This window comes from Panthera tigris, chromosome F3 (genome assembly GCF_018350195.1).
Source record: "Panthera tigris isolate Pti1 chromosome F3, P.tigris_Pti1_mat1.1, whole genome shotgun sequence".
NCBI lineage: Eukaryota > Metazoa > Chordata > Mammalia > Carnivora > Felidae > Panthera > Panthera tigris.
Window position 1 is genome coordinate 2,372,209 of NC_056678.1, and position 27,000 is coordinate 2,399,208.

The 27,000-nt window shown below is 48.1% G+C and overlaps 1 protein-coding gene across 8 annotated transcripts in view; it reads right to left on the reverse strand.

Moving 5' to 3' along the window:
* Positions 1–26,274, reverse strand: part of ENAH (ENAH actin regulator) — a 137,124-nt gene extending 110,850 nt beyond the window's left edge. For 2 of the 8 annotated variants that reach the window (XM_042975392.1, XM_042975393.1), the window contains exon 1: positions 26,114–26,265. In XM_042975392.1, the coding sequence (XP_042831326.1) occupies positions 26,114–26,118 (5 nt within the window). In that variant the 5' untranslated portion in view covers positions 26,119–26,265. Of the gene's footprint in view, positions 1–25,810; positions 25,876–26,113 lie in introns of those variants that run through there. The other 6 variants (XM_042975388.1, XM_042975387.1, XM_042975389.1 and 3 more) reach the window with 6 other exon arrangements.
* Between the last annotated feature and the right edge of the window lie 726 nt (positions 26,275–27,000).

The window sequence follows — 27,000 nt, forward strand, 5'->3', positions numbered from 1 at the left end:
AGGGCTCAAACCTGCGAACAGCGAGATCATGATCTGAGCCAAAATCAAGAGTCCAAAGCTCAACAGACTGAGCCACCCAGGCGCCCCCCCAACCCTACCTCTTAATCAACCACTGAGGTTATTTTACACGTACGTCGCGAGGACCGTCATTCACCCACCACACCCCTCAATGGTTTTTATCAAGTTAAATATTTTGAATTCAAACTTCTAGGGGCCACATGAGCCTCTAACAACTGAACACATCCCACCCAGGCACGCTCTTTGGCCCACGGCTTCAGCTTCGCCTAAGCTCTCCACGGCGTGCCTGTTCTCCCTTGCAAAGCTCTACTCCCACAGCTGGGGTGACAGGAGCATTGGCTATGGAAGGGAGGGACCATCAGGACCCACTTACGCTCACACACACTCTCTCCTGGGAGCCTTCTCCTCAAATCACGGACTTCAAAAGCAGCTAAAAATCTGTTTCTACCCCCAACATGAAACATTCTGTGTACTCTCACGTTAGATGTGCATAGAGGGTGTTTTTAACGTGTCAACTCTTTAAGTCTTATCAAGACCATGCAACGATATGGCAAAGTGTTCAGGATACTGTGTTAAATGAAAGATACCAAAGGTTATGCAACTACAGTGTCAGGGTTTATAGGTAACTTCCTTCGCTTTCCTGTAGTCCACATTTTTGTTGACAGTGCTTTTAATTTTAAATTGGAGGTGACGGATAGGTTCACTAGCTTGACTGCTGTGGTGATGGTTTCATGGGTACGTGCATGTCAAAACTTATCAGACCGCACGCTGAATATGTGACGCTGATTGTATACGAAGAGTACATCAATGAAGCTGTTAAAACGTCTCCGTGGTATACAGTGTTTGAGAAACCATGGCAGAATGACATAAACATGTAACTACAGAACAGGCTGCAAGGTGGGGGATCAGACAGGAACCTCCTCCATAAAGTCACTCAGAGAGTGAATTTCAAAAGGAAGAAATGACAATCAGGAGAAAAAAAGAAACACACTTCTAAAGAGAACCCCTCACACACACCCAGAGTGCAGAAGCCTTCTTTACTTGAAGCAAAAAAGAATTCACAAGTTAAGGGGTTAGGAGAAGAACTTTAGTATTGCAGAAACGATTCTGAATTAGACTAAAACCCAGAAGAAAGGCAGCAAAGAACTTTGAAGACACTAGAGTTCTTCCCGTGGATTTGAGAAGCCTCAGAAAAAATAGGTTCAGAGAAACGGACAAGATAAAACAAAGAGATGGGGGGTTTTTTTGTTTGCTTAGGGATGTATGCTCTTTGTGCCTCGCTTTTATAGGTTACCCTGTTTTTTGTATTTTATCTATAATTTAGTAAATTAGTCCTTTCCATTTGTTTCCTAAAATATTGCCCCAATCTTTTTACTTTGATAAATAGTAGTAAAATACTTTCCCAAGGGCTCTCAGATTAGACGGTAACCCTTTTGGGTTGGTTAGCTATTCTAAAAAAACACCCGTATTACCTTAGAGACTGAGAAAAGAAAGTAAGTTGCTAACAAGTCTTTTTATCAGCAAATCCATAATTTCACCTATAAATGAGGTGAAAAAAATCACCTAAAGCTAATCCAAAGTAAAATGACTCTCTCGTTAACAAGTCTCTTGGAAAATATAGAGATTTTAAATGTTAAAAGCTTCGTAAGGTAGTGGAGGTGAAGCGATCTGTCCCAGAAAACGAAAGGGTGTTCTGTTTCCCACATCTGGACTCTAACCACAAGGAGCTGAAGAAGCCCAGATGAAGGTCTCCTGAAGGGGACACAGCCCGGGTCCTGGTACTAGTGACACCTGTCGCAGGGTCGATTCTCCCCAGCTCACACCCTTACACGGTGTGGACATCACCGTTATCCCTGTATCCCCAAAAAGTGGGAAAGCTAAGGAGAAAGTGCGCCTGACCTGGTGGGACGCGAGGTGGCCTCTCCCCTCGTCTGACACTGGACGGTGGCAGGCTGTGGTCAACGATGTGCACGTGGAACACCCAGGACCCCCACTCTCCTACCTGACCCACCCCTGAAAGCAGAGTGGACAAGAGCCTAGCAACAGTCCTAACGGAAAAATGCGTCTTCATTCCAACAGTCAAAAGACATGAAATCCCTAGTTAGGAGATGAATATTGTAGTTTCAAACACTAAGGTACAAGCAACCACTTAAAAGCAATACATGATACTAAATAATTGTACATTTCTAAATAATTCTCATCTCCAATTCTCGTTTTTCTGACTTACCCAATACAACATTTGGTAGACGGAAGTGATTTTCTTCTTAATAGCTCAGAGTCTTGTAAGAAATGACCTGCTGTCTTACCAAGTTTCTTTGACATTTTCTAGAATCCAGTTGAGCCTCACCTCCTCTTATTACCATAAAGGAAGGGGTTGCTGCAAGCCTCCTTCCTCAACAAGCTCTATAATCCTGTAAAGTCAACAGATTCCTAAAGTATTAATCAACTTTTTCCATCACAGGTCTTCACCTTTGAGACACATTTCCCATCTTTTTTATATGTAACTGAATTTTGCTACCTTCCCCTCAGCTGGGGATCATCTTGGGTGTGTGCTTCCAGTGCTCCTCCTCGGACTCGGGAGAGTGTCCGTGCCCGCCACCCACTGGGGCTCCTCCCGGTGCCCCACCCGCACTGGAGAACAGGGACAGTGACCCAAGTGGGGCCGTCGCCACTCTTAATCCAAGATGTTTCCACCTGAAGGCTACAGAAAACATTCCCCGACTTCCATCTACGAAAGCCGGACGAGCGGGGATGTGCAGAAACCACGTGAAGCCACGCAGAGGGACACGGTGGGGGGACTCTGGGCCTCCAGACCACAGCTCTGCCCGCCTCCCCGGGCCCCACGGCCGCTCGGGTCCTGGACGCCGCGCACTTCTGGAGCGGACGTGAACTTCCTTCACCTCCTCTCCCGCACAGACACAGCCAGCTGAAGTGCAAACGGGGTGCGGCCCCACCGCCTCAGGAACACCGGGTGACTTCCAGACTGGTCTCGGCTGTGTCATTAACCTCTCGTGTCTTCCGCTGGGCCCTCATGCCAATAAGGGCCCCAGTAGGCTCTACGAAGGCCCGGGCAGTGACAAAACTGAACCGCCAAGCGTGCCGACGGTTCAAGTTGCCGCGCGTCTGCTGAAGGACCGGTGCCACGTGCAAGCAAGGAGCAGTGTCTGCCGGCTGGGGCCACGATGCGGGGGGACGCTCACGCGAGGGACAGCCCAGTAGGAACCCCCGCACTCAGCCATGGGGGGCAGGGGGGTACAGGTAACACTGCTCTCACTGGAAGAAGAAAACGGCATCGAAAGCTTACAACATGAGGGCAGAAGACATTTGTGTTAATATTACAAGCCTTATATTGACATTTTTTTGGAATTTAGCCCTTTACGTTATTTTCTCAGTTAAAACTTTAAGAAAACACTGTCATTGTGATACCTATTCATCAGCAAGTATAACTTCATAGGAACATACCACACACGTTGATCTGGACACATGAGATTTAAGGTGCTGAGTAGATACTCAGCTGTCAGCTTATCATCTAGAGCTCACAAGAGACAGCGGGCCAGAAATTGAAGGGTGGGAGTCAGCAGCATGCAGGGTGAAGCCCAGGGGCTACGAACACTGGGGAGGACCGAAGTCTGAGGGGGACAAGAGAAGGGAGCGCAGGGGAGGACCAAGAGATGAAGCCAACGGTGGGGGGGGGGGGGGGGGGGGAGCCAGAGCCGCAAGTCCCCACGTCACAGAGGCTCCAGGCCAGGACGGCCCACCGCACCGGGGGCTGGGACAAGGCCAGGGGCGACCAGGAATCCCTTCCCTCCTCCTCCTCCCTTCGGAGAAGACATTCTACCAGCACGTAACTGCTCGGAATCCTAGAACGACCATTTCGAGAAAAGCCAGCGTGCCTCCAGAGTTAACGATCTGCCAGCTAAAGAAGCATCAGTGACTCGGGCTCCATCAGAGGAGGTGCCCCTGGACAGGTGGCTCCCGAATGGGACTCCGGAGGCCCCAGCTGAGCATGCAGAGCCCACTGGCTGGGGGAAGGACAGGGCCAGCTCCCAAGGGAAGGGCGCTGGAAACACTCACCACTTTGTCCCACACCATCCAACTTACCAAATCAATTCAGGGTGTTGGAAGCAGAACAAGACAGTGGCTTCCTGCATCCACGGCTCGGCATTAATGAAAGCCCACCTGGGCGGCCAATGCATCACCACGGAATTTAAAGGAAGCCGAAGGAGAGGCTGGTGGGCAGGCCCCCCTTCTCCCAAACCCGATCCCCGCATCATTAGCCTCTAGGTGTGATTTAGGATAAAGCCCAGCGCAGCCGTGAGTCAATTCTTCTAGATTGAAAGGTCAACATCAAAACATTGTCCGCTGCTCCAGCTACAGTGAAGTGGACACTCTGTACCTTCCCAGGCTGGCAGGAAGACTGACTGCTACAACGCTTCTGGAAAGCATTTGGCATTACGATTCAGGAGCTTTTAGAACTGTTTCTATTTATTTGGAGATCTAATACTATTTCTGGAAATCTATCTTAAGGAATTAGTCTGCAATAAGGAGGAAAAACCCTTTGGGTTCCTGAAAGCATCATTCATTATACAAAATCACCTTCGACCATGTAAGTAGCCATTTACAAGGAAATAGGTAAATTACAGTGAAATATGCAACTAATAAAACTGAGTTTTTTTAAAGCATAGAAAATACAAAACATCAAGTGAACAAAAATGCATAAAGTATAATCAAACATGTATGTAAATGTACAAAAATAAAAGGAGGACATTTTGGGGGTCCCTGGGTGGCTCAGTCAGTTAAACGTCTGACTTCGGCACAGGTCATGATCTCACGGTCCGTGAGTTCGAGCCTCGAGTCCGGCTCTTTGCTGACAGCTCGAAGTCTAGAGCCTGCTTGGGATCCTGTGTCTCCCTCTCTCTCTGCCCCTTCCCAGCTCACGGTCTCCTTCTCTCTCAAAAATAAACATTTAAAAAAAAAAAAAAAAAAAAAAGGATTTTTTTTTTTTTTAAGATGGTGCAACTGTGAAGAGAAATGGAAGCAAACAGTAGGCTAACTCTGGTTGATCAGGATGGGAGCATACCAATTGGGGAAGATAGGGGGCAAGGGGATCTCAGGCAGAAAATTTGCTGGAATATTCGGTGGGCTGAGGGAGGCAGTCAGAGGGAAAAAGAAGTTCTTTAGCTAAAGAATGGGAACAGAGACACCGTGTCCGGCAGAAAAGAAGTGGAACCTCACATCAGCTGAAAGTTGGGGTGACACCTGGCTTCACTCTGGCCCCACTGCCCGTTATTAGACTGCCAGTCCCCAAATCACCTCCAGCTTATCTGCGAAAAAGAAAAGCATGGATTCAGAAGATACTAAGTAGGTACTCCAGTGCCGACTGGCTTAGGACTCCGGACAGCATCACATCAGAATTCTCTAGTAACCATGTACCTCCCGGTTATGTTCATTCTACACTGTTGGAAAATAACCTGCATTCTCTGTACATGCTCCCAGAAGGAACAGCACGGAAGATGGGCCAGAAACAGACTGGGAAAGGGAACTCGATCTTCTTTATGTGATTAGCTGTAACATTTATAATTTCATGTACAATTAACCATAATATGAAATAATACAAACTGCATCCTTTAAAAATACTTAGGAAAAAACACCTAAAACTTATGACATTTATGATTGATGGCCAAACTAAACTCATTAAGTGTCCAAAATACCACTAAGGTACATTAAATTTACTTGAAAAAGCTACAGAGGTAATTTTATGAAGACCACTAACCAGGAAAGAAACTGATGCCAAGAGAGGGCGCCGTCCAGTGGCAGCTGGGCCGCCGGCTATGGAAGCCGGGGCCCGAACCCCCGCTGCCAGCAGCACTGTGTTTATTCTCTGCACCTCTGTCCCCATTTGGAACACAGCGAGAGGACTCATCCTTTAGGGATGCCATGAAGATTAGACAAGTCGGTTTATCGAAAACACTTGGAAGCCGGCCTGGCCTAGGTCACAGAGTAGACACACAAAGCTGTCCCTCAGTCCTGGAAGAGGACGGAGCCAGTGGCCGGAACAGCGCTGTGAATGCACGTGAGGCCCCCAAACTGCATGCTGAGGACAGTTAGGACAGTACGTTTTACCATGTGTATACTGTGCCTCAATTTTTTAGAAAAAGGCTTTGCTATTAGAATTTTAATTTCTCCTGGAAAAAAAACACACTATCAGATTCTACATGAGACTCTATACAAATCTAGGATTCCTATAAAAATAATCTTTATCAATCAAGGGATTCTGATATCAACTTCTGGGTCATACTTCTAAAATATAAATTTCAAAATAATGTATTGTGCTCCGGCAAAGCTCTAATGTCTGAATTATTTCACTTGAATTTTCCAGCAAAAATGTATTCATTTTTGAGTAAATGAAAACAAAACCAAAATACAAATACAACACAAAACAAAACCAGAAACCCTTTCTTTGAACACAAGCATTTTGGTGTAGCTTCTACACAGGGGCAGAAAGACCTCACAGGCCTTAAAGGGAGCTCATTATAAAAAGCAACAAAAACCATCTTTAACCGTGTGTTTTAAAATAAAACCTTGCAAAATAGCCCCAAAGCACATCTCTCCGATTACGAAATGAGCACGCGGTGCAAAGGGACGGAGAATACCAATTTACTACACCCTATACTGACTGACAATGCTTGTTGCATAGCAACGAGATCCTGCGGTCTGAAAGCAGACAGAACCCCTTTTCTTGACTCGCCGAGCCACACTTAACCCCATCGAGGCTGAGAAAGGATGCAAAGACCGTTTTACAGACACCACTACCAACACCCGCGGTCTGAGGATGCAAATTCTAGAACTAGAGAATCCCAAACCCAAATCCCAGCCCCTGTGCACCGTGAAAGACACTGATGTCTCCTCGCTCTCAGGGCTTCCCTGCTAGAAACAACTGCTACTCATGGTGGACGCCCTTCTTCTAAAAGCATCACCTGCAAGAGTTGGTTTTTTTAAAACTCCAAGGTAATAACATACCCACGCACCTTTTGTTGCATAATTTAAAAGAAGTAATTTGATCCTTTCAGTTTAGTTTCTAAAAATCGTAATTTATAAGCAAGGGCTACAATTTCCTAATAGTTTTCTCCTACCTAAAATTTATTGGAACTATTTTTATGTTATTACCTATATGAGTAACTAGTAACATCTCATAAAACTTTTTTTTTTTTTTTTTAACAGAATTCGGTTTCGTCTAAAGAAAACCAAAAGCTTGCAGCTATTCTGGCCCTGGTCTGAAATCCTTTCATTGTGTTGGGATTTCCCCATTTCTCTTGAGAAATGACTGCCAAGCCCCACTGAAGAAACCCGACTAAATACAGATAAACTCACAACCGTGTTCCCCAACTTTTCGAAGAGAAGGCCCTTTAAACTCATGAAGCGTAGGGGCACCTGGGTGGCTCAGTCGGTTGAGCGACCGACTTCGGCTCAGGTCATGATCTTGCGGTTCGTGCGTTCGAGCCCGTGTCGGGCTCTGTGCTGACAGCTCAGAGCCTGGGGCCTGCTTCGGATTCTGTGTCCCCCCCCCCCCCCCCCCCCCCCCCCCCGCCGCTGTCTCTGCCCCTAACCCACTCACATTCTGTCTCTGTCTCTCTCAAAAATTATAAATAAACATTAAAAAAAATTTAAATTCATGAAGTATATTTTTAATGTATGTTGACAGAGAAAATGTGATTTAAAAGCAGTCTGAATTTCCTATCTTTTAAATTAATCTGTGTAATGTAACAGCACGTACACACACGTGCCATCTACCGCACGTGAACACGGCATCTCAGATGACAAAGCTCGGTGCACACGGACTCCTCAAGACAAGCCTATGGCTGCCCCCGGAGCCCACAGATTGGAAGTCATTCATCTACGAGAAAAGCTGGAATCACTCTGAAGACCTGGGGCAAAGCACATCCAGGTTTGGAACTGAGACAGCGCCGGGTCCAGGAGGATCCAGCGCTCGCCGGCCGGGCACTCCCGGGCCAGGGCCCCGCCGAGGTGAATTCCTCCCCCAAAGGGCAGCTGTGCCCACACAGCACGTCGTTTCACTTTGTCGTTCAAAGACTCACAACGCCCAGCCAAGTGCGCCACGCGGCCCATCGCCTCCTTCCTGCGCAAACTCCTAGCTGAAGGCAGACACCGCCCTGGATGCGATCTTAGGGAGGGGAAATTGAATCTGAGAAGCAGCACCGGAAGGTAACAGAATTACAGGCCACACAGAATGCTAGGGCCAGGGTCTTTGGAATCACGCGGGACTCTGATCTGAACCTCAGCTGTCATCCGCCAACCACACGACTAAGCCTCAGTTTCCTCCACCGTAAGCGAGGACACCAACCCCATGGCTCATCCTAATCCATCACATGAAGTGATTCACGGGAAGCACTTAGCAAGTCTCCTGGCCTGTCCCTGAAGGTGCAACAAAGAGTAGCTATGACAACCACAGATCTACTCATTCTACGTAAGCAGAGAACATTAAAAGTTGTCCTATGTAACTGGCTGGCCCATTTGGTTTGTACCCAGTGTAGGCAAAGGTTAGCCTCGGAAACACTGTGATCTCTGGCCAGGGACTCGTGCCCCGTGCCCGACGTGTATCGGGATCAATGAGGACAATTCAGCAAGTCTTTGGGACACAAAAGTTAATCATGAAAATAACTTTAAAAAACAATGAACTGGGGCACCTGGGTGGCTCAGTCGGTTAAGCACCCGACTCTTGATTTCAGCTCAGGTCATGGTCTCACGGTTTCGTAGGTTCGAGCCCCACGTCGGGCTCTGCGCTGACAGTGCAGGGCCTACTTGGGATTCTCTCCCTCCCTCTCTCTCTCTCTCTCTCTCTCTCTGCCCCTCCCCTGTTCATTTTCTCTCTCAAAATAAATAAACTTTAAAAAAAAAAACCGCTAAGTTTATTTTAAATACTTACATGCAACTAACAATGAGGTATAACAATTTCTTTGAATGGGTTTTATTTTGTCACATTAAAATTCGAAAGCTTATTTTTTTCATCTTCATATAGTTTCTAACTTACAAATGGGAATGTATGAAAGGACTTTCAGGATAGATTTTCTTTTTTAAAACACTATTTACAAATTGTGCTTGTGTTACCAAGCTAAAGTCTAAATAACCAAATAGATGACTCTTTTGCAATAAAAGTAGGGAACAGCATGAAAATCGCCTTTTTTTCTCACTTAAACACAAAACATTTAAATGTTTTAAATGTCAAACTTTTGAGGCGCCTGGGTGGCTCAGTTTGGTAAGCGTCCGACTTCAGCTCAGGTCATGATCTCACAGTCTGCGAGTTCGAGCCACGCGTCGGGCTCTGTGCTGACAGCTCGGAGCCTGGAGCCTGCTTCAGACTCTGTATCTCCCTCTCTCTCTGCCCCTCCCCTGCTCGCACTCTGTCTCCAATCTCTCAAAAATAAACATTAAAAAATTTAATAAACGTCCAACTTTTTTTTTTAACTTTTAAAAATTGTACAGTAGCTCCTGACATTACCGGATGTAGAGCGGTGGTTCACAACTGGGTTGACTTTTCTCCCGTTCAAAATCTGACACTGGACACATTTTTGCTTGTCACTACGGGGCGGGGGGTGGGGGTAGGGTGGGGTGAACTACTGGCATCTAGTGGCAGCCACCAGGGGCAAGGCTGGGCATCCTACAATGCCCAGGGCAGCCCTCACGACACAGAATCATCTGACCCCAAACATCAATACAGCCGAGGATGAGGAACCCTGATTTAGAGGTTGGGATCCATCCTGAAGGAAAACTTGCTTTCTTACTAAACTTTCTTTCAATACGACTAGAAATACCCAGGATTTCCAAGCATCATTTGTTGAAAAGATGATCCTTTCCCCATCGACTGGTCTTGGTGCCCTGGTCAAAAGTCCCGTGACCACAAATGTGCAAGTTTAACGTCCAGGGTCTCTATTCGGATCCACTGGTCCATGGGGCCAGTCCGTGCCAGGACCACACTGTTTTGATTACCGCAGCTCTGTAGTAAGTTCTGAAATCAGTTAAGTGAGAGTCTTCCAACTTTGTTCTTTTTCGAGATGGCTTCTGACTATGCCGGGTCCCATGGGATACCATCTAAATTTCAGGATGGGTTTTTCTATTTCTGCAAAAATATGCCGGGTTTTGACAGAGATTATATTGAATCTGTAGTAGATCACTGTGGGTAGTACTGTCATCTTAACGTTAAGTCTTTAATCCAGGGACAGAGCTCTGTTCAAGATAATTAGGTCTTTGATTTCTTTCGGCAATATTTTATAATTTTCAGTAGACGAGTCCCTTCCTTGCTTAAATTTACTCCTAGGTATTTTATTATTTTAGATACTACAGTAAATGGAACTGCTTTCTTATTTTCCTTTTTGGATTGTTCACTGCTGGTGTAAGGAAACACAACTTATTTTTGTGTGATCTTACACCCACAACTTTGCTGAACTTGTTCATGAGTTCTAGTGGCCTTACAGGTGTCCTGCCTGTGTTTATATGTAGCGTGTGTGTGCACGTCCGCCTCTGTATCTGTCACTTGGGGCCGTGAGCTGATTAAAGGGAGAGATGGATGAGGCCAACGCTGCAGTCCACACCCAAATGGGAAACTCAGACGAGAGGTGACGTCGACATCCTAACCCCCGGTACCCCAGAACGTGACCTTCCTTGAAAACAGGGTCATTACAGATGAATTAGTTGTGATGAGGTCACACTGGGGTAGGCTGGGCCCTTAATCCAATATGACCGGTCTCCTTAAAAGAGGAAACCACCACATGAAAACAGAGACACACGGGGAAAAGACAGCCATATGACCAGAGAAGCAGAAATTGGGAGTGATGCATTTCTAGAAGCCAAGGATTGCCAAGGATTGCCAGCAAACACCACAAGCTGGACGAGGGAAGGAAGGAAGGAATTCTGCCTCAAGACTGTAACACAAAACCCTGAGTTTCCAGCCTGCCTCACAAAGCTCTGACTTATCAACCCCAATACCATGAGTCAATTCCAAGCATCCATCAATAAAGAAAAAGAGGGGATCTGGAGATCTTAAGAAAAAACTGCCTACTTCATAAATGTGGCCCACGATCTATACCAAAACCTGACTGCATCAGTTTCTGGGGCGCCTGGGTAGATCAGTCGGGTGAGCATCCAACTCTTGATTATGGTTCAGGTCATAATCCCAGGGTCATGGGTTTGAGCCCCGAGTCGGGTTCCACACTGGGCTTGGAGTCTGCCTGGGATTCTCTCTCTCCCTCTGCTCCTCCCCCTGCTCTTATACACATGCGTGCGCTCTCTCTCTCTCTCTCTCTCTCAAGAAATAAAAATTTTAAATATAAAATAAAATTTTAAAAAACCTTATGAATCAGTTTCTAATTTTAGTGCTTTCCACAGATTCAAAGAGAACCGCATCAATTAATCAGTTAAAGGGAAACAGGCTTGCTGACTGGGTGACAGGAACTTATTCATATAATCAGGTTTCCAGGCAGAAAAAAAATACACTTGATGTGTTGTCTTTACGCTTTCAAGTACATTACATATTAACATTTACATATAAAAGTTTTTTATCCAAATACCCCATCGTGACACCTTTGCTCTGTCACTTATTCATACCTGTACACGTACCGTGATCACAGGGATACAAAAACATACTGTTTAACACAAAATTGTTCGAAGTACTGTCTTAATACCTTTGAAAATCACGATTCAGAGAGAGAATTAAAATGGGAAGGTCTAAAACAATCAGTAATCATGAATTTAGCTTTTACATGTATTTTTTAGAGTTACCGGAAGTCCCTGATTATACCCGGTGTGTTGCAAAGCGCTTACGGAACCGGCTGGAGCGAGAGAAGCCTCCAGTGCGTCTCCGAGCGGAGTTTATGCCCGGAGTGGCAAACGCTCTGGAAGGCGGACAGATGCTCCGAGCTCGCTACAGGAGTGATCGCTGAAGACGCGGACTAGAAGAGGAAACCGCAGCGAGAGACACTGCGTGGGCACAGAGGCAGCTTTCTGGAAGACAGAACAGAAGGAGCAAGACCCAAAGCCCAGCAGTGCCCCTGGGGAACCTCAAGCACACCATTCCAAAATGAACGAGGGGCACCGAGGCGCGGCCGGAGGGTCTGCAGGGCCCCGAGCGCCAGGCGGAGGCGCCCCTTCCGCGGGCCGCGCAGGGGCAGGCCGAGGTTCTCCAGAAGGACGTGAGGAGGGCACCAAGCATCACACACGGCGGGAAGGTGGAGGGGAGGAGGCCTGAGGGTCCGATGGCGGGGAAGGGAGGCTGGTCCCCCGTGGCGCAGGTGATGGTTCTACCATTCAGGGCTCTGCTTCTCAATCTGAAGAATCATATTAACATATCTCAGACATCATTTTAAAATCTAGGTTCTCTAAGAGTTTAACGTTCCTTACTTTTAGAGTGCCTAAAAACAGAAGTCTTTCATGGTAAAAGCTGAAGAAAAAAGGCAGAGAACATTCAGAAGCCCGTGCTTGCTAATACAAAAGCAAAGGCACAACACGAAGAGAGCGATAACTAGAGCACACCAAATCCATAAATCCTCCAAATGCGTTATGTCAGACGGCGAGACAAGGCAGCAGATGCGTAATCTCATCGTGCACACAAAGACCCTGAGGTCTGGGCAGCCAACGGAAGGCCTCACAGCCAGCAAAGGGAAGGGCTCTGAAGCTAAAGGTGATTCTGTTCAACTTGACTTCTCTTCCCAAAATGAAAACACCGTGAAAAACTTCCGTACCCAGAGGAACACAAGAGGATGACAGAGACTTTCCTTAAAGTAGACGATCCGAACAAAATAACAGATGAGCATGACAAAACACTACGGCAATACAAAACAACGTTGTCAATCTGCCATAAATAAAAAGCACTCTACGTGAGAAAAATTTTAAGTATGATTTGCAGATATTTCGAAAGAAATCAAACACAAATACACGAAATGGTCTCTAGCCTCACGATACCACCCATATACCATTCCTCAAAGCTTTTGAAAAGTGATTCATCGCTACGCCCCCGCCTAAGCTATAAGCACAAGGGAATGGGTCACGTCTACGCTCACCTTTACTGTTTTAAAGTGGTTTTTGAGGATTTATCTTTTTGGGCCGTGTCTCTAACTTTGGAATCCCAGAGCAAGAAGGATCACGCAGGAACCATGCCTGCAGGCCATGACCAGGAGCTCAGTCTTGAGTGTCACGGCAGGGGGAAGCCATGGGGCATGTGATACGGGAGACTGAGCTGACCAACCGTGAGCTACGCAGAGCACCTGTGAGCTTCTGTGGCACAGGTAACAGGAGACCAGATGGGACAACCGCCCGATGCAACAGCAATCCAGAAGCATGCATATGTCAAAACGTTAATACAGGACAAAACAGGTTCAGGGGTCTTGATGGGATTCGCTGCCAGATGCCCCTAAGATGCCAAGGTTGCCCAGGGATGCAAAAGTAACCTACCGCCACAACACCCACTACTGAACTAACCATTCATAAAATCAGTCCCCATCAGGTGCCTGGGTGGCGCAGCTGGTTAAGGGTCTGACTCTTGATCTCGGGCGGCTCAGGTCACGATCTCACAGTTTGTGAGTTCGAGCCCCACGTTGGGCTCTGCACTGATGGCGTGGGGCCTGCTTGGGATTCTGTCTCTCCTTCTCTCTGCCCTCACCCACTTGTGCATGCTCTCTCTCTCTCCAAATAAATAAGCTTAAAATTTTTTCAAAAAAAAAAATCAGCCCCTATCAAACATCCCTCCCAGGTCGCACGAGCCCCTGTCCGTCCAGTTCACCTTCTCCCTGTCGGTGGCTCAGTGACTGACGGACGCTTCAACGACGGAGCAACACCACGCAAACCACGCACGAAGCGGGAATGCAAACCTTCCCGGAGACGCGGGCCTTCGTGACGTCACCGAACACGACGGGAACAGTTTCCAACCAGCGGCAGAGCCGCTGACAAAAACGACAATTTTGAGAGGGACGCTGACTGGGCAGGAAAACGAGAGGGCGGCTGACAGGTGGGAGGTGTGCTCTGTATCCTGACGTGGGTGGTGGCTACACACGCATGTAGACGCGGTAAAACTCCATCACGCCGTGTGTGCGCTTACAATACACTCCGCCGTATCTACATTAGACCTTAAGGGGGAGAAAAAGGAACGCAAGATGTCCTCTGACCTCCAAGAAGCATTGAGTCTGGATGTGAGGCCTAGAAACCCCACAGCCAGCCGGCCCCGGAGGCGGAGAGGTGGCAGAGACCCCTGGGCGCAGGGTGCCAGCGGCCCGCTCTGCCCCGGACCCCCAGTGCAGGGCAGCAACCGTGCCTAACGTCCTCGCACGGGGCAGGCTGTTACTTGCAGCCGGAAGCATCTTAACAGAGACAATGAGCGAGTGACTGGAGAAAGCCAAGACAGACGAGGCAACAGGAGGTCAAAGAAATACACCGGAAATCGAGGTAAAGCCCCTGGCCTTCCGAGTGGAGCCCCTGAGCATTTTGGCAAAACGACTTTCTTTGGGAAGACGCTAGAAAAGTCTATCACGAGGGGCGCCTGGGGGGCTCCATCAGTTAAGCATCCGACTTCGGCTCAGGTCACGATCTCGCGGTTCGTGAGTTCGAGCCCCGGGTCGGGCTCTGTGCCGATGGCTCAGAGCCTGGAGCCTCCTTCGGATTCTGTGTCTCCCTCTCTCTCTGCCCTTCCCCCACTCACGCTCTGTCTCTGAAAAATGAATAAACGTTTATTTAAAAAAGTCTATCACGGTATGAAGGGTTCAGTTCCATGCTGTCTTACAATTTTAGAGAAAAATTATGTAAAAATCAGCAACTAACACTTGATTCACTCTTGTTCCATTCTAAGAATTTAACACAGCTGCAACCACAACACGAATGTTTTCATAATTTTGTTTCGTTCTTCGAGAGGCAACCTAAACGAAACCTTTCCTCCCTACCTGGCTATCACTGAGGTAGCACTCCTCTTGTAGGGTCAATTCATTTGACATGGCCTTGCTCTTGTACCAATTATCTTCAGAAAATAAAGATCCCTTATGTGATGAGATCACGAAGAAAATAAATCACTCACTCACATGTCTGCATTTTAAAAGTTCTAGAAGTCCTAGAAGTTCTAGGACACAGAGGCCCCGGGGCAGACTGGTCAAAAGTGTGAGCCCCAGAATGGCCTGCCTGGGTCGGAACCCCCGTCCGCTGGGGACTAGTGGGTGACCCTGTGGAAGCCGCTCTTCTGGGACTCTGTGTCCTCATCTACAAAGTAACAACGGCTCCTACTGCAGAAATTGTTGGAGGAGCATTAAATAGGCAATATGTAAAGTATTTCAGTCAACGAGTACTCAGCAACCGTTAGCTATGATATTTCAAAACCTAAGACAACCAAAGTATATAAACGCCAACGTTGGAACTGAATTATTAGCAAAGGAAAAACTTTCTTAAAATCCCAGGCATTATGTTTAAATACAAGCACATACAGTTTAAGTAAAATTAAGACAAGCAAACATGGAAACAGATGTTGTACTTATACTGTAAAGGAGCTATAAGTTTAATTTCTAAAGATAGAAGAACTTTTTATTTTTTTTAACATTTTTTTTTTCTGAGAGACAAGACGGAGACAGAGCGTGAGCAGGGAAAAGGGCAGAGAGAGAGGGAGACACAGAATCCAAAGCAGGCTCCAGGCTCTGGGCTGTCAGCCCAGAGCCCGACACAGGGCTCGAACTCACGAGCCGTGAGATCCTGACCTGAGCTGAAGTCGGATGCTCGACCGACTGAGCCACCCAGGCGCCCCGAGAAGAACTTTTTTAAAGGTACCATATCAAATCTATTGTGCTAGAAACTACTGTGTTGCCGTACCTTCTAGAGAGGATGTGAAAAATCTGAGTACAGAAATTGGGGGGGGGGGGGGGGGGAGGCAAGCATGGAAAACTTGGTCAATTCTCTCCTCTCCTCAAATTAATCCATTAATTTATCACAAGTCTAATTAAAATCCCAACAGGTTTGGGGGTGTCACTTTTCCTTTTATTTCATTTTTATTTGTTTTAACTGATAAAATAATTCTAAAACCCCTTTAGAAGAATGTATTAAATGGAAAAGCAAAGTTTTGAAAGTTCTAAGAAAACAAACAGTAACTTCCCTTACTAGACATTAAACTACAAACTTACAGTTGTTAAATCATGAGGAAATAGCACCGAGTTAGATCATTACCGCGTCCAGAAACAGAACTCGGTGTTTATGGAAACCCAGTACGTACACATGAACGTGGCGTTTCAAGCCAATGAGAAAGGATGGCTTAGTCAACAGAGGATGGTGACAGGTGACCAGACACGCGATACTCAGATCCTAACCTAAACTCCCACCACCTTACATCAAAATAAATTGTAGGTGGCTTACACTGAAACATAAATGAAGCCATAAAGAGAAAAGAAGAAAACGTAGGTGAGTACACAGACAATTTTAGGTTGGGAAAGGCACGACAGCAAAGGCAGAAACTATCAAGGCGAGGACTGACAGAGGCACCTCTCTACCAAAACAAAGAAAACTAAAAGCCAAGGTGAATCGTGTCCCAGGTGCGTCCCCTGCAGTCTGCTCCCACGCAGACTCTGGGCTTGACCACATGACCGGCCAGGGCCCAGGAGACAAGGGGATAGGTGACAGGCAGGGGTCCGACAAGAGCCTGCACACCAAGGCTGCCACTTCTGCGTGAGCTGCCCACAGAAGGCCCGAGAAGGCCCAGGTGAGTCCCAGGGAGGTGCCTCAAGCGCCTCCTACTGGCTGCGAGCTGGGGTGTCAACCACGCGGGAGACGTTATACCTGCACGATGAGGGGCTCCCTGTTGAAGACACAATAAATCACCACAGGAATGACTTAACATCCCACCGGGAAACAGACAAGCACATGAACAGACGATTCGCACAAGTACAGGGATGTCCAATAGTCACACGAGGAAATGTCCGACTCTCCTAGTAATCAAAGAAACACAAATCAAAACACTGACGGGTGCCTGGCTGGCCCAGTCGGTGGAGCCCGTGACTCCTGATCCCGGGGGGTTGTGAGCTCCAGCCCCACCACGTTGGGCAGAGAAAGAGCTTAAGAAAAATCTAAAAAATGAAACACTGAGATAACGCCTTCTGCCTATCAGATTGGCAAAGATTAAAAATGCTGATCCTGCCCTAAATTGGACGGAATGTTGGAAAGCTGACACTCTCATCTACTGTGGCTAATTTGGTAACGTGTATCAGAAACTAATAAAATTCCCTTTCGTCTGGTAAATTCATTTATTTTTCACTCAAATATTTACTGTGGACTCATAGACACCTAGGTGGGAACTAGGAACACAGCCAGATCAGGCAGGACCTTAATAATCCGGGTTTTATTCTGGGAGTACTAAGATGCCACAGAAGGCGTTAGCAGCGAATGACAACAGCAACCGGCCACGTTTACGATCATTCTGACTGCTGCCCAGAGAAGGGGGGATGAGGATGGAAATGAGAAGACGCTACGTGTCCACGTGAGGGGCGCCTGGCTGGCTGTCGGGGGAGCATGGGACTTGATCTTGGCATTGTTAAGTGTGAGCCCCACGTTGGGTGTAGACGTTACTTAAAAATAAAACCTTAAAAATAAATGTTCACGCGAAGGGACCAGTGGCCCATATTTGAGTGGCGTCAGAGAGACGAAGAAGCAAACAGGTTGACCTCAGAGGACCTAACAGAAAAAAGTAAGAGAGAGGAAAAAATACATACTAGGAATTTATCCCAGAACATAAACAGATGTGCAGATAAAAAAGATCAAATATGTAGACAAAGACATATATCCAAAGATGTTCACAGCACTGTTTTTATAATAACAAAAATAGTGAAAAAAATCTAAAACTCCATCCCCTAAGGAGTAAATTAAGCAGATTAAGGTCACCCAAAGCATAGTGAAAATACTACGCATTCTCTTAAAATTACATAGATCGGTACTGAGTGACAAGAATTATGTAAAAAGGCATCAATTACAAAACATATAACGTAGAACAATTTCACTTACAAACAGTACGATCTCACTTTTACTTAAAACACACTCGTACAGGGCGCCTGGGTGGCGCAGTCGGTTAAGCGTCCGACTTCAGCCAGGTCACGATCTTGCGGTCCGTGAGTTCGAGCCCCGCGTCGGGCTCTGGGCTGATGGCTCGGAGCCTGGAGCCTGTTTCCGATTCTGTGTCTCCCTCTCTCTCTGACCCTCCCCCATTCATGCTCTGTCTCTCTCTGTCCCAAAAATAAATAAAAAACGTTGAAAAAAAAAAAAAACACACTCGTACATACATAAACATACTTATGGCTGCATACGTGCGTTATAAAAAGTCTAGAAAGCTATAAATCAAAACAGCAAAACTCTAGATAGTTTGATTTTGAGTTATTAACATCTTCATACTTTCCATACCTTCTGAAATCTACATCAAAACTGTACCGGGAGTTTATAATGGAAGGGAAAAAGTAACTAAAACAAAACAAAACAAAACAAAACACTGACCAGACATTAACTGGGACAATAGTCATTGGTTCATTTTCTCAAAATACTGCAAACGCAAAGATTAAAGAGGTTACAAAGCAATAAAAATAACAGTGTTCTAAATTAAAACTTATGATTCATAAATCTTAAAGTGTTAAAAACTCAAGAGTCACAATTTGCTGGCAACCCCAGTCTAGCATGAGAAGGGGAAAGGTAGGGACATCTCAGGACTCTAGAACGAAGCAGACACTCAAACGGAACCAATGTGTGGTCACCCTAAAACCAAAGGAAGGTCCCTTCGCTACAGGGGTGAACGCCCAGCCTGCACCCCCCTGCGATGCGACCCAGAGCTATTCCTTTTATTTCACTCATGCTCTGGGTTCTTCAGGAAGCTTCCACCGCACCCAGCTGACACAAGTAACACAGAGGCCGAACAAGACAGAACACGGAGGGCCTCGCACACACAGTGAAAGGCAGTTTTGGACTTCGTGCCATGAGATGCACTGGTTACCAAGACCACATGTTTTAGAACTTTACCCCTGGAAAAGTCCTCAGTCCATCTAAAGATGTCAAGACTACTCTGTTCCCCAAAGACAAAGCTCTCTTTGGTATCTGAGGGCACTGCAGACATACACAAGAAAAATCACCAACAGATTACAAGGTTCTCCTAAGATTCTCCTGATTTGCTTCATGGACCAACGGTGAGCTCACCATCAGGACCCCTGGCAGGGCCACCAGAGGGAGGGCCCCAAAGCTGTTTAGGCCGCCAAGGCGCCTCAGCGAGGCTTCCCTCCCGCACTCCCACCTGCCTGGCTGTCTACAGGGAAAGGCCCAGGGACTCGGTCTCCGACCTCTCTTCTTTAGAAAATACAAATGCGTCCATTTAAAATATTAGCCCAAAGTTGTAAAGATGTCAGAAACTGTGTACAGCGAATGACAGCATCTATTCTAGTGAATAAGAGGAAATAATAACCCGAGGATGAGGTAGCACGGCTGAGATATCATTCACGTACCCTAAACGTCACCATTTGAAAAGATCAGATTCAGTGGGTTGTGCAAACGTCAGCACCGTTTCATTCCAGAACATCTTCGTCCCGGGAGAAAGGAGCCGGGCACATACCCACAGGAGCACCCACGGCCCACTCCTCCTTCAGTCTCCTGCTCGGGCCCTGGCCACCATTTATCTTCCCGCTGTCTCTAAAGACGCCTCTGCTGGACACTGCCTATCACTGCAATCCTGTAACGTGGCCTTTTGTGTCTGACTTCCCTCCCTGAGATGTTTTCACCCCTCTGTGGCATGTGGCACTACTTTGTTCCTTTTCACGGTCAAATACTATCCCATCGTATGGACATACCACACGTTGATTATCCATTCATCATCAATGGACGTTCGGGCTGTTTCCACTTTTTGACTATTGAGGATGATGCTGCCATGGATGTCTGCGTGCTAATTTCTCCGTGGACCCACCTTTTCATTTCTCTGCGGTCTACAGCTAGGAGAGTAACTGCTGGGTCAACAGCAACTCTACGTTTAACCTCTTAAGGAACTGCCAAGCTGTTTTCTAAAGCGGCTGTGCCATTCTTTTTCTTTTGTAACGTTTGTTTATTTTTGAGAGAGAGAAAGTCCGCGTGCACGGGACCGGGGAAGGGGCAGAGAGAGGGGGACAGAGGATCTGAAACAGGATCTGCACTGACAGCACAGAGCCCGACACGGGCCTCGAACCCACGAGCCACGGGATCATGGACGGAGCTGAGGTGGGACAGCGCCGAGCTCCCCAGGCGCCCGCCGAGCTCCCCAGGTGCCCACGGCAGCTGTAACCATTCTTAACGCAAGTTTAAGAGACATCAGGCTTTCAAAGAAGGGATTCACTCTCATCAAGTCCATTTTGTGCGCCAAGTGCTACGCCTGGGTTTTATAGAATTTCTGATTTGGTTTTCCCAGTAGTTCTATAATGCAAAAAGTATCTCCATTTTCAAAACAAATTCAAATCTCAGACTATAACCGACGCAAAAATCAACTACTTAGTAAATGACAAAATAGAAGCCAAACTCAGGCTGACTTCAAAGCCGGTCCCCTTCACCCTCCGCCAAGCAACCGGTATGCTTAGATGCATGCACACTGCTTCACACCAAAATGATTCTTTGGAAAAGCTATTTGTTAATTAAATTCATTAGAAACATTCTAAAACAGAAGCTTCACAATGGAAAGAAATTTCTAGAAAATATGAGCTCTCTTGTTGCACAACTCACTGTTTACTTTCTTTAGCAAATAACATTTGTATGCAGTATTACTGAAAACAAACCTATCCATATATTGCCTAGACATTATACAGATCAGCTTCTTCTGCCAAAGATCTATGAATGGCCAAAAAAATCTGGGTATCTTCCACCGTGGACTGAACTGTGCCCCCAACATTCACAAGTTGAAGCCCTAACCCCTAATGCGACTATATTCGGAGATAGGGCTTTTAGGAGGTAATGAAGATTACATGAGGTCATAAGTTTCTGCGGTTTAAGCCACCCAGTCTACAGTATTTGGTTATGGCGGCCTGAGCTGAGTAACACATCGTCCTTCATGAGTATCAGAAACTATCCAATTATTAGCATTTTAAGCAGTGGTAAGAATCAAAACAAAGGAGGCACTAAGTGGAAGTAAGTTAAACCCACACACATGCAAAAGCTTTCTGCTAAAACAGTATTTACAAGTCCCATGATCGAAGAGACTGTAAAACAGAATGATGGCCCTTCTATTAATTCAGGAAGCAACAAGGTAGTCCAGGATCATGGTATCCTCCACAGGGCTCTGGAGTTAAACAAACCCCAGTCTCGCTCTTTTTGGCCATTTCTTAGCTTTCTGTTTGAATAAGAAACAAACTCTACACCTATTCCTGTGCTCCAGATGCTGGCATTTGTTTGAATTAAATTAACATTTATTACATGCCAAATACTATGATACACCCTTTCGTACTCAGAACATCTTAAAGAACATTACAGGTGCTCCCAAAATGGTGGTTGCTATTACCAGTGAACAGATCCTGGAAAGGAATACCCTAGTCAAAGCCAAACATTTACATGCACACCCGCTATTTGCCAAATATTTTACCAATACCATAAACATAAAAATGCAAACCTGCAGGGGTGCCTGGGTGGCTCGGCTGGTTAAGCATCTGACTTGGGCTCAGGGCACTATCTCCGTCGGTGAGATCAAGCCCCACGTCAGGCTCTGCACTGCACCACCAGTGCGGAGTGGAGCCTGCTCGGGATTCTCTCCCTCCGCGCCCCGCCCCTCTCTGCCCCTCTGCCACTCAAGTGTGCTCTCTCTCTCAAAATAAATAAATAAACTTTTTTTAAAAAAATGCAATCCCTGCCTTCAAGGAGCTTACAATGAAAAGAGACAGATAGATTCGGATATTTATAAAACACAGTAAACGCAAAAGCAAAAAAATTTACAGAGCATATGGGAACACAGGGGAATGCCAGAAAACTTCATAAGCCCTTATTTGGAGAAACATCTATTGAGGTACAGCTCAACTCAGACTCCTTTAACTTTTACGTATACTCAGTCTCATCCATCAATTGGGGGGAGGGAGGGTTAAGTCGACACAAGAAGTGTTTAAGTCCCCTCTTCCTCCCCACAACCGCATAAAAACTGAAATCACATTTTCCCAAATCCTTCTTTCGCCAGCGATAAAGACTGGGTGTTTTGTAAGTTACACAATTACCCTAGATTGAAGCTGTGAGTAGGGTTAAGTAACCAAAACCATCAGTCCGGTATGTGATTCCTTCTACACCAGCCAAATGGGGTCTGCCTAGTTCCTCTGGGGGAAAGTCACACATCCAACAAGTACAGTGTAAATGAAGAGCAATGACAACAGAGACACCAGTCTGTGCATCCTTTCATGGGTATCTCACTTGTCACCTGACACGACAATCCTGTGAAATAAAAGGATACCTCCATTTTTACCAGTCTGCTCGATTAATGAGAAAATCCCGAATCTTCTGAGCCTTGATTGTACATTCTAAAATTCATCTTAAGCGTATCATTACCATAAATGAAGGTAACAAAATCCTAACAAGTATTTCGAAGACTCTAAACATCCACATAGGAAGGAAACATCAAAGATCAAACTCCTCACTTAGGAAGTAAGAAGGCTGGACTAGATCAGACGAGAAGGACCATTCCAGGAAACACCCCCACTGCCACACTCTGGGTGGCCACACGCGGGTCCCAAACAAACACCACTCATGCACGCTTTCCCACCAAGCCCAGAAATGCATTTATGTGTGAGTCAACAAGGCAGCCACCAGCAGTTGGGAGCAGATAAGCAAAATGTAACCTACTTACCATCCTTGAACTAGAAAGGCCCAGAAAGGTAAAGCAAACTGCCTGAAAGTTTAACATAACTAGTCTAAAACAGAGCTGAGCCGGGAAACAAGAGCAGGAATAGAACTGTATGCCGCTTTATAAAGCATACAAAACATCTTCTCTGCCCTCATCATTTGACTCTCACTACCCAGGCAATAACTGTCCCTGTTTTTACATATTTTTTAATGCGGATCAGTGAAATAACGTGATTAGCTCAAGGGTATCCAGCTAGTAAGTGGCTTTGATGAACCCTCATAACTCTACCACACCTTTTCTTTTTAATACGAAAGTCGCCCAGGGGGCGCCTGGGTGGCTCAGTGGGTTGAGCGACTGACTTCGGCTCAGGTCATGACCGCACGGTTCGTGGGTTTGAACCCCGCGTTGGGCTCTGTGCTGACAGCTCAGAGCCTGGAGCCTGCTTCGGATTCTGTGTCTCCCTCTCTCTCTGCCCCTCCCCTGCTCATGCTCTGTCTCTCACTCTCAAAAATAAATAAACATTAAAAAAAAAAAAAAGTCGCCCAGTAGAGAGTGTAAGTATGGACGATTTACACGTAATATGGGCCTAAGAACGTCTGAGCTCTTAGCCACTAGTCTACACGCAATTATGTTATATCAGACAAGCTCCTCTTTCCATCAGAAAAGAGCTTGAGGAAGTAACCAACTAGGTTTAAAAAAAAAAAAATCACTTAAAAGGCCTACACTACGTTAAAATTACATATACACACACCTGCCTCAAACATAAATCCTCTATCTTCCACTTCTAAAACATTACACAAATGAAAAATAATAGAACCAAAAAGTTGCACGTTACCCTAATAAAACTACCAGTTTTCTGGGTCTCCACCTTTTTTCACCGTCTCGAGTAAGAAACACACTTTCTCGTTTTGTAAACGATCCTCTTTAAATGAAGTATTAACACTTAATTCCACATACAGCCTTTGACACATGTAGCATGCCTTTAAGATGGTCTCAAGAATGGACAGCATCACTCGGTTCCCTCCAGCCTGGGAATATTACACGCAGCGAGCCTGCTATTCCTGAAATTGAAGTCATCTGAGAGATCTTATCATAAATACTTAAATGGCAACATATTCATCATATCCTCTCTTCGGAACTCTGACCAACTGAAATGGAAATTCCTGCCCATGCATTCCTATTTCTGGATGGACTTTAAAACATCAGACGTACTCCTTAACATAAAGACTCAATTTAATACTACAACTCGTATGTCCCACAGTACTTAAAAGCATCACTGAGATGAAGTCAAATGTTAATATAACCTGAAAAGCCCTTTCTTAAGCACCAAAATATCCCAAAGCCTTTTGCAACCAGCACAAGGACCTTTTATTCCCATACCAAACCAGCCTACTTTTATAGGGATCTGTGGAAATGTGTCCACCTGAGTTGTACAAACCACCTACCAAATCATCTAATGCCTACCAAGTGAAAAGCTGATCCTTTTTTGTGCTCTTAAATTATTCAAAATGAGCCTACAAAGAATTGCCGTGGACTACCTGGACGAGCCTTTCAGACCGCTGCACCAGCTTCTGTTTTGGGGCTACTGAAAAGTATTCGTGGGATTCCTTCCTCTCCAAATTTAGAAAGGAACAGAGCAGGAAGCTTAGAAATTACAAATCATTCTTCCTTAGAAAAGGAACTTTTAGGGGAAGACACAATTTACCTGTGACAGGCCGACAACTATACGGGATAGTGATCAAACTTCACTGAATACCCAGAACTACTTTCTTTAATTTTTTTTTGGTTCATCACCTCTGAATCAAACCACTTTATAATCGTTTTATTTTAAAACACCCCAGTTTCACTGTTCTACATTTCTCAATGTTGATATAAACGTACCCAAAATTTGGGGGGGGGGAAAAAAAAACTTGTCACTTCTGGTCTGCAAGACTCCTACGGCATTAAATCTTTGAAAAAAATATCAACAATAGTATGAGAAGATATAAGGTTACCCATGTTTTATTACAGTTCCTGCGTTTTCAAGGACATCAGTACGTGGAGGAAAAAAACCATGCTCAAAACCCACGGTTCAAGTTTTTCAAGCCATATTTTACAAAGATGATGTTTTTGGTTTGCATGCCATAATTACATTTCAAACTGATCCTTCCCGTTTGAAAATAAGTTGTGTGAAATGACTAAGGAAAAGGGATCTCTTAGAGGCACAGCACTAAACACATTTTTAAGGCCAGGAAGATCAAGGTTTGAAACTTGGAATCAGAGAAAACAGAACTCAAATTCCCAGTAAGCTACAGTGAAAAAATACAGCTATGTCACACAAGAATGTATTAAAAAAAGGGAGGGGGGGGAGTGTTCAACCTTGATGGAATAAAAAGAAGGAAAACTAGCGTTGGAAATGGAAACTACTTAAATTGAGGCAGAATCCCCATGACATGACATTTTCTCGCCCAAGCGAAGGAATCCGCAGATTCGATCGCCGAAATCTCGCATCGCCTTCGGAAGGTCTGGGCAGCGGCGGGCCGTTAATCTTTAACACAAAGGAGCGAGCGCGGCGAAGGCGCCGCGAGACCACCGCCCCCCGAGGCCGGAGCCCGGCGCCCCCGGGACCCCCGGAGGCGGGACCCCCGCGGGCGGGCTTGCGCGGACCCCGGGGCGCCTCGCGGCCGCCCCCACGCGCGGGGAGAGACCGCCGCAGCGCCGGGCCCGCCGAGGCCGCCACGCTTCCCGACGGCACCCCGGGGCCGCGCTCGGCGGCGGGGGAGGCGCCCACGGGCAGAGGCCAGCGCGCCCCCCACACCCACGCGGGCCCGCGCCCCCCGCCCCGCCGCCTCCCGGTCACCTTCGGGCGCCCCGCGGGCCCCCGCGCCCGCACGCTTGGGGCTCCCAAACTTTTCTGCTTCCCCCCCCCACCCGCCCACCCCCGTTACAGCCGGGCTCTCGGGACGAAGGCGCACGACTCCTCACCTCCGCCCGGAACAATGCCCGTCTCCCGGCAACGCGCACGCCGGGGCCTGCGGCCCCCTCCCCATCCCCACCCCCGGGCCGGGCCGGGCCGGGCGCGCGGGCGGGGGAGGGAAGCGGCCGAGCAGGGCCACGGGGACGGCGGGCGGAGCCGGGCGGCGGCGGGTGCGGAGCGAGGCCCGAGGGACAAAGGGACGGAGGCGCCGAGGCCGGGCGGCGCCCGCCGGGGGTTGGGGGTGGGGTGGGGGGGGAACTCCGCGGGGTCGCGGCGCCCGCCGCACAATGGCCCGCCGCCCGCGCCCTCACCTCATGGTGCCGGCGGCCGGGGACGCGGGGGGCGCGAGCCGGGCCTCTCCTCCGGGGGCGGGGACGCGGCTGGCGGCCGGCGGCCGGCGCTACACCATGTCCCCGCGCGAAGCGGCGGCGCCGGCCGGACGCGGGAGACGCGGCGGGGGCCGCGAGGCTGCGAGCGCGGGGGCCGAGGCTGCGCGTCGTCCCGCTGCGGGAGCGCCCAGCCGCCCTGGGAGGGGAGCCCGCCGCCGCCGCCGCCGGGCCGAGTGCTGGCGGCGCCGCAGCCGCGGAGGAGAGCCGCGAGCGCCGCGCGGGGCCGGGGAGGCGGGGCGCGCGGCCGAGGAGCACGCAGGCGCCGCCCTCGCTCCCTCCCCGCCCCCTCCCGCCCCTCCCCCTCCCCCCCGGCGCGGGGGTGGGGCGGGGCGGGGGGCGCGCGGCGAGGGGCGGGGCGGGGAGGGAGCGCCCCCGCGCCGGCCGCCCAGGCCCGCCGCCCTGCGGAGCGCGCTCGGCGGGGCCCCTTTGTGGCCTCTCGCCCGCCGCCCGCGCTGCCCCCGGGCCTTCCCCGGCGGCCGGGCTGCGGGGGCCTTGCGGGGGGTGGGGGGGGTGGCTAGCGGGTCCTCGGTGGGGGCGGTGGCTAGCGGGTCCTGGGCGGGGGTGGCTAGCGGGAGGCAGGGGGGCTGCCTGGCGTGCGGGGGCGGGAGCAGCGGAGGCCTGCGGGGGACAGCTGGGGGCTGCGGGGCAGTGGGTGCTGCGGCCGACAGCGGGGCCTGCGGGGGCGGCAGCTGGGGGCTTCGAGGCCTGCGGGGAGGAGCGGGCGTTGGTGGGGACAGCGGGGACCTGGGGGGAGGGGCTGCGGGGGTCGGGGGGACAGCGTGGGGGGGGGATTGCGGGCTCTCCAGCCG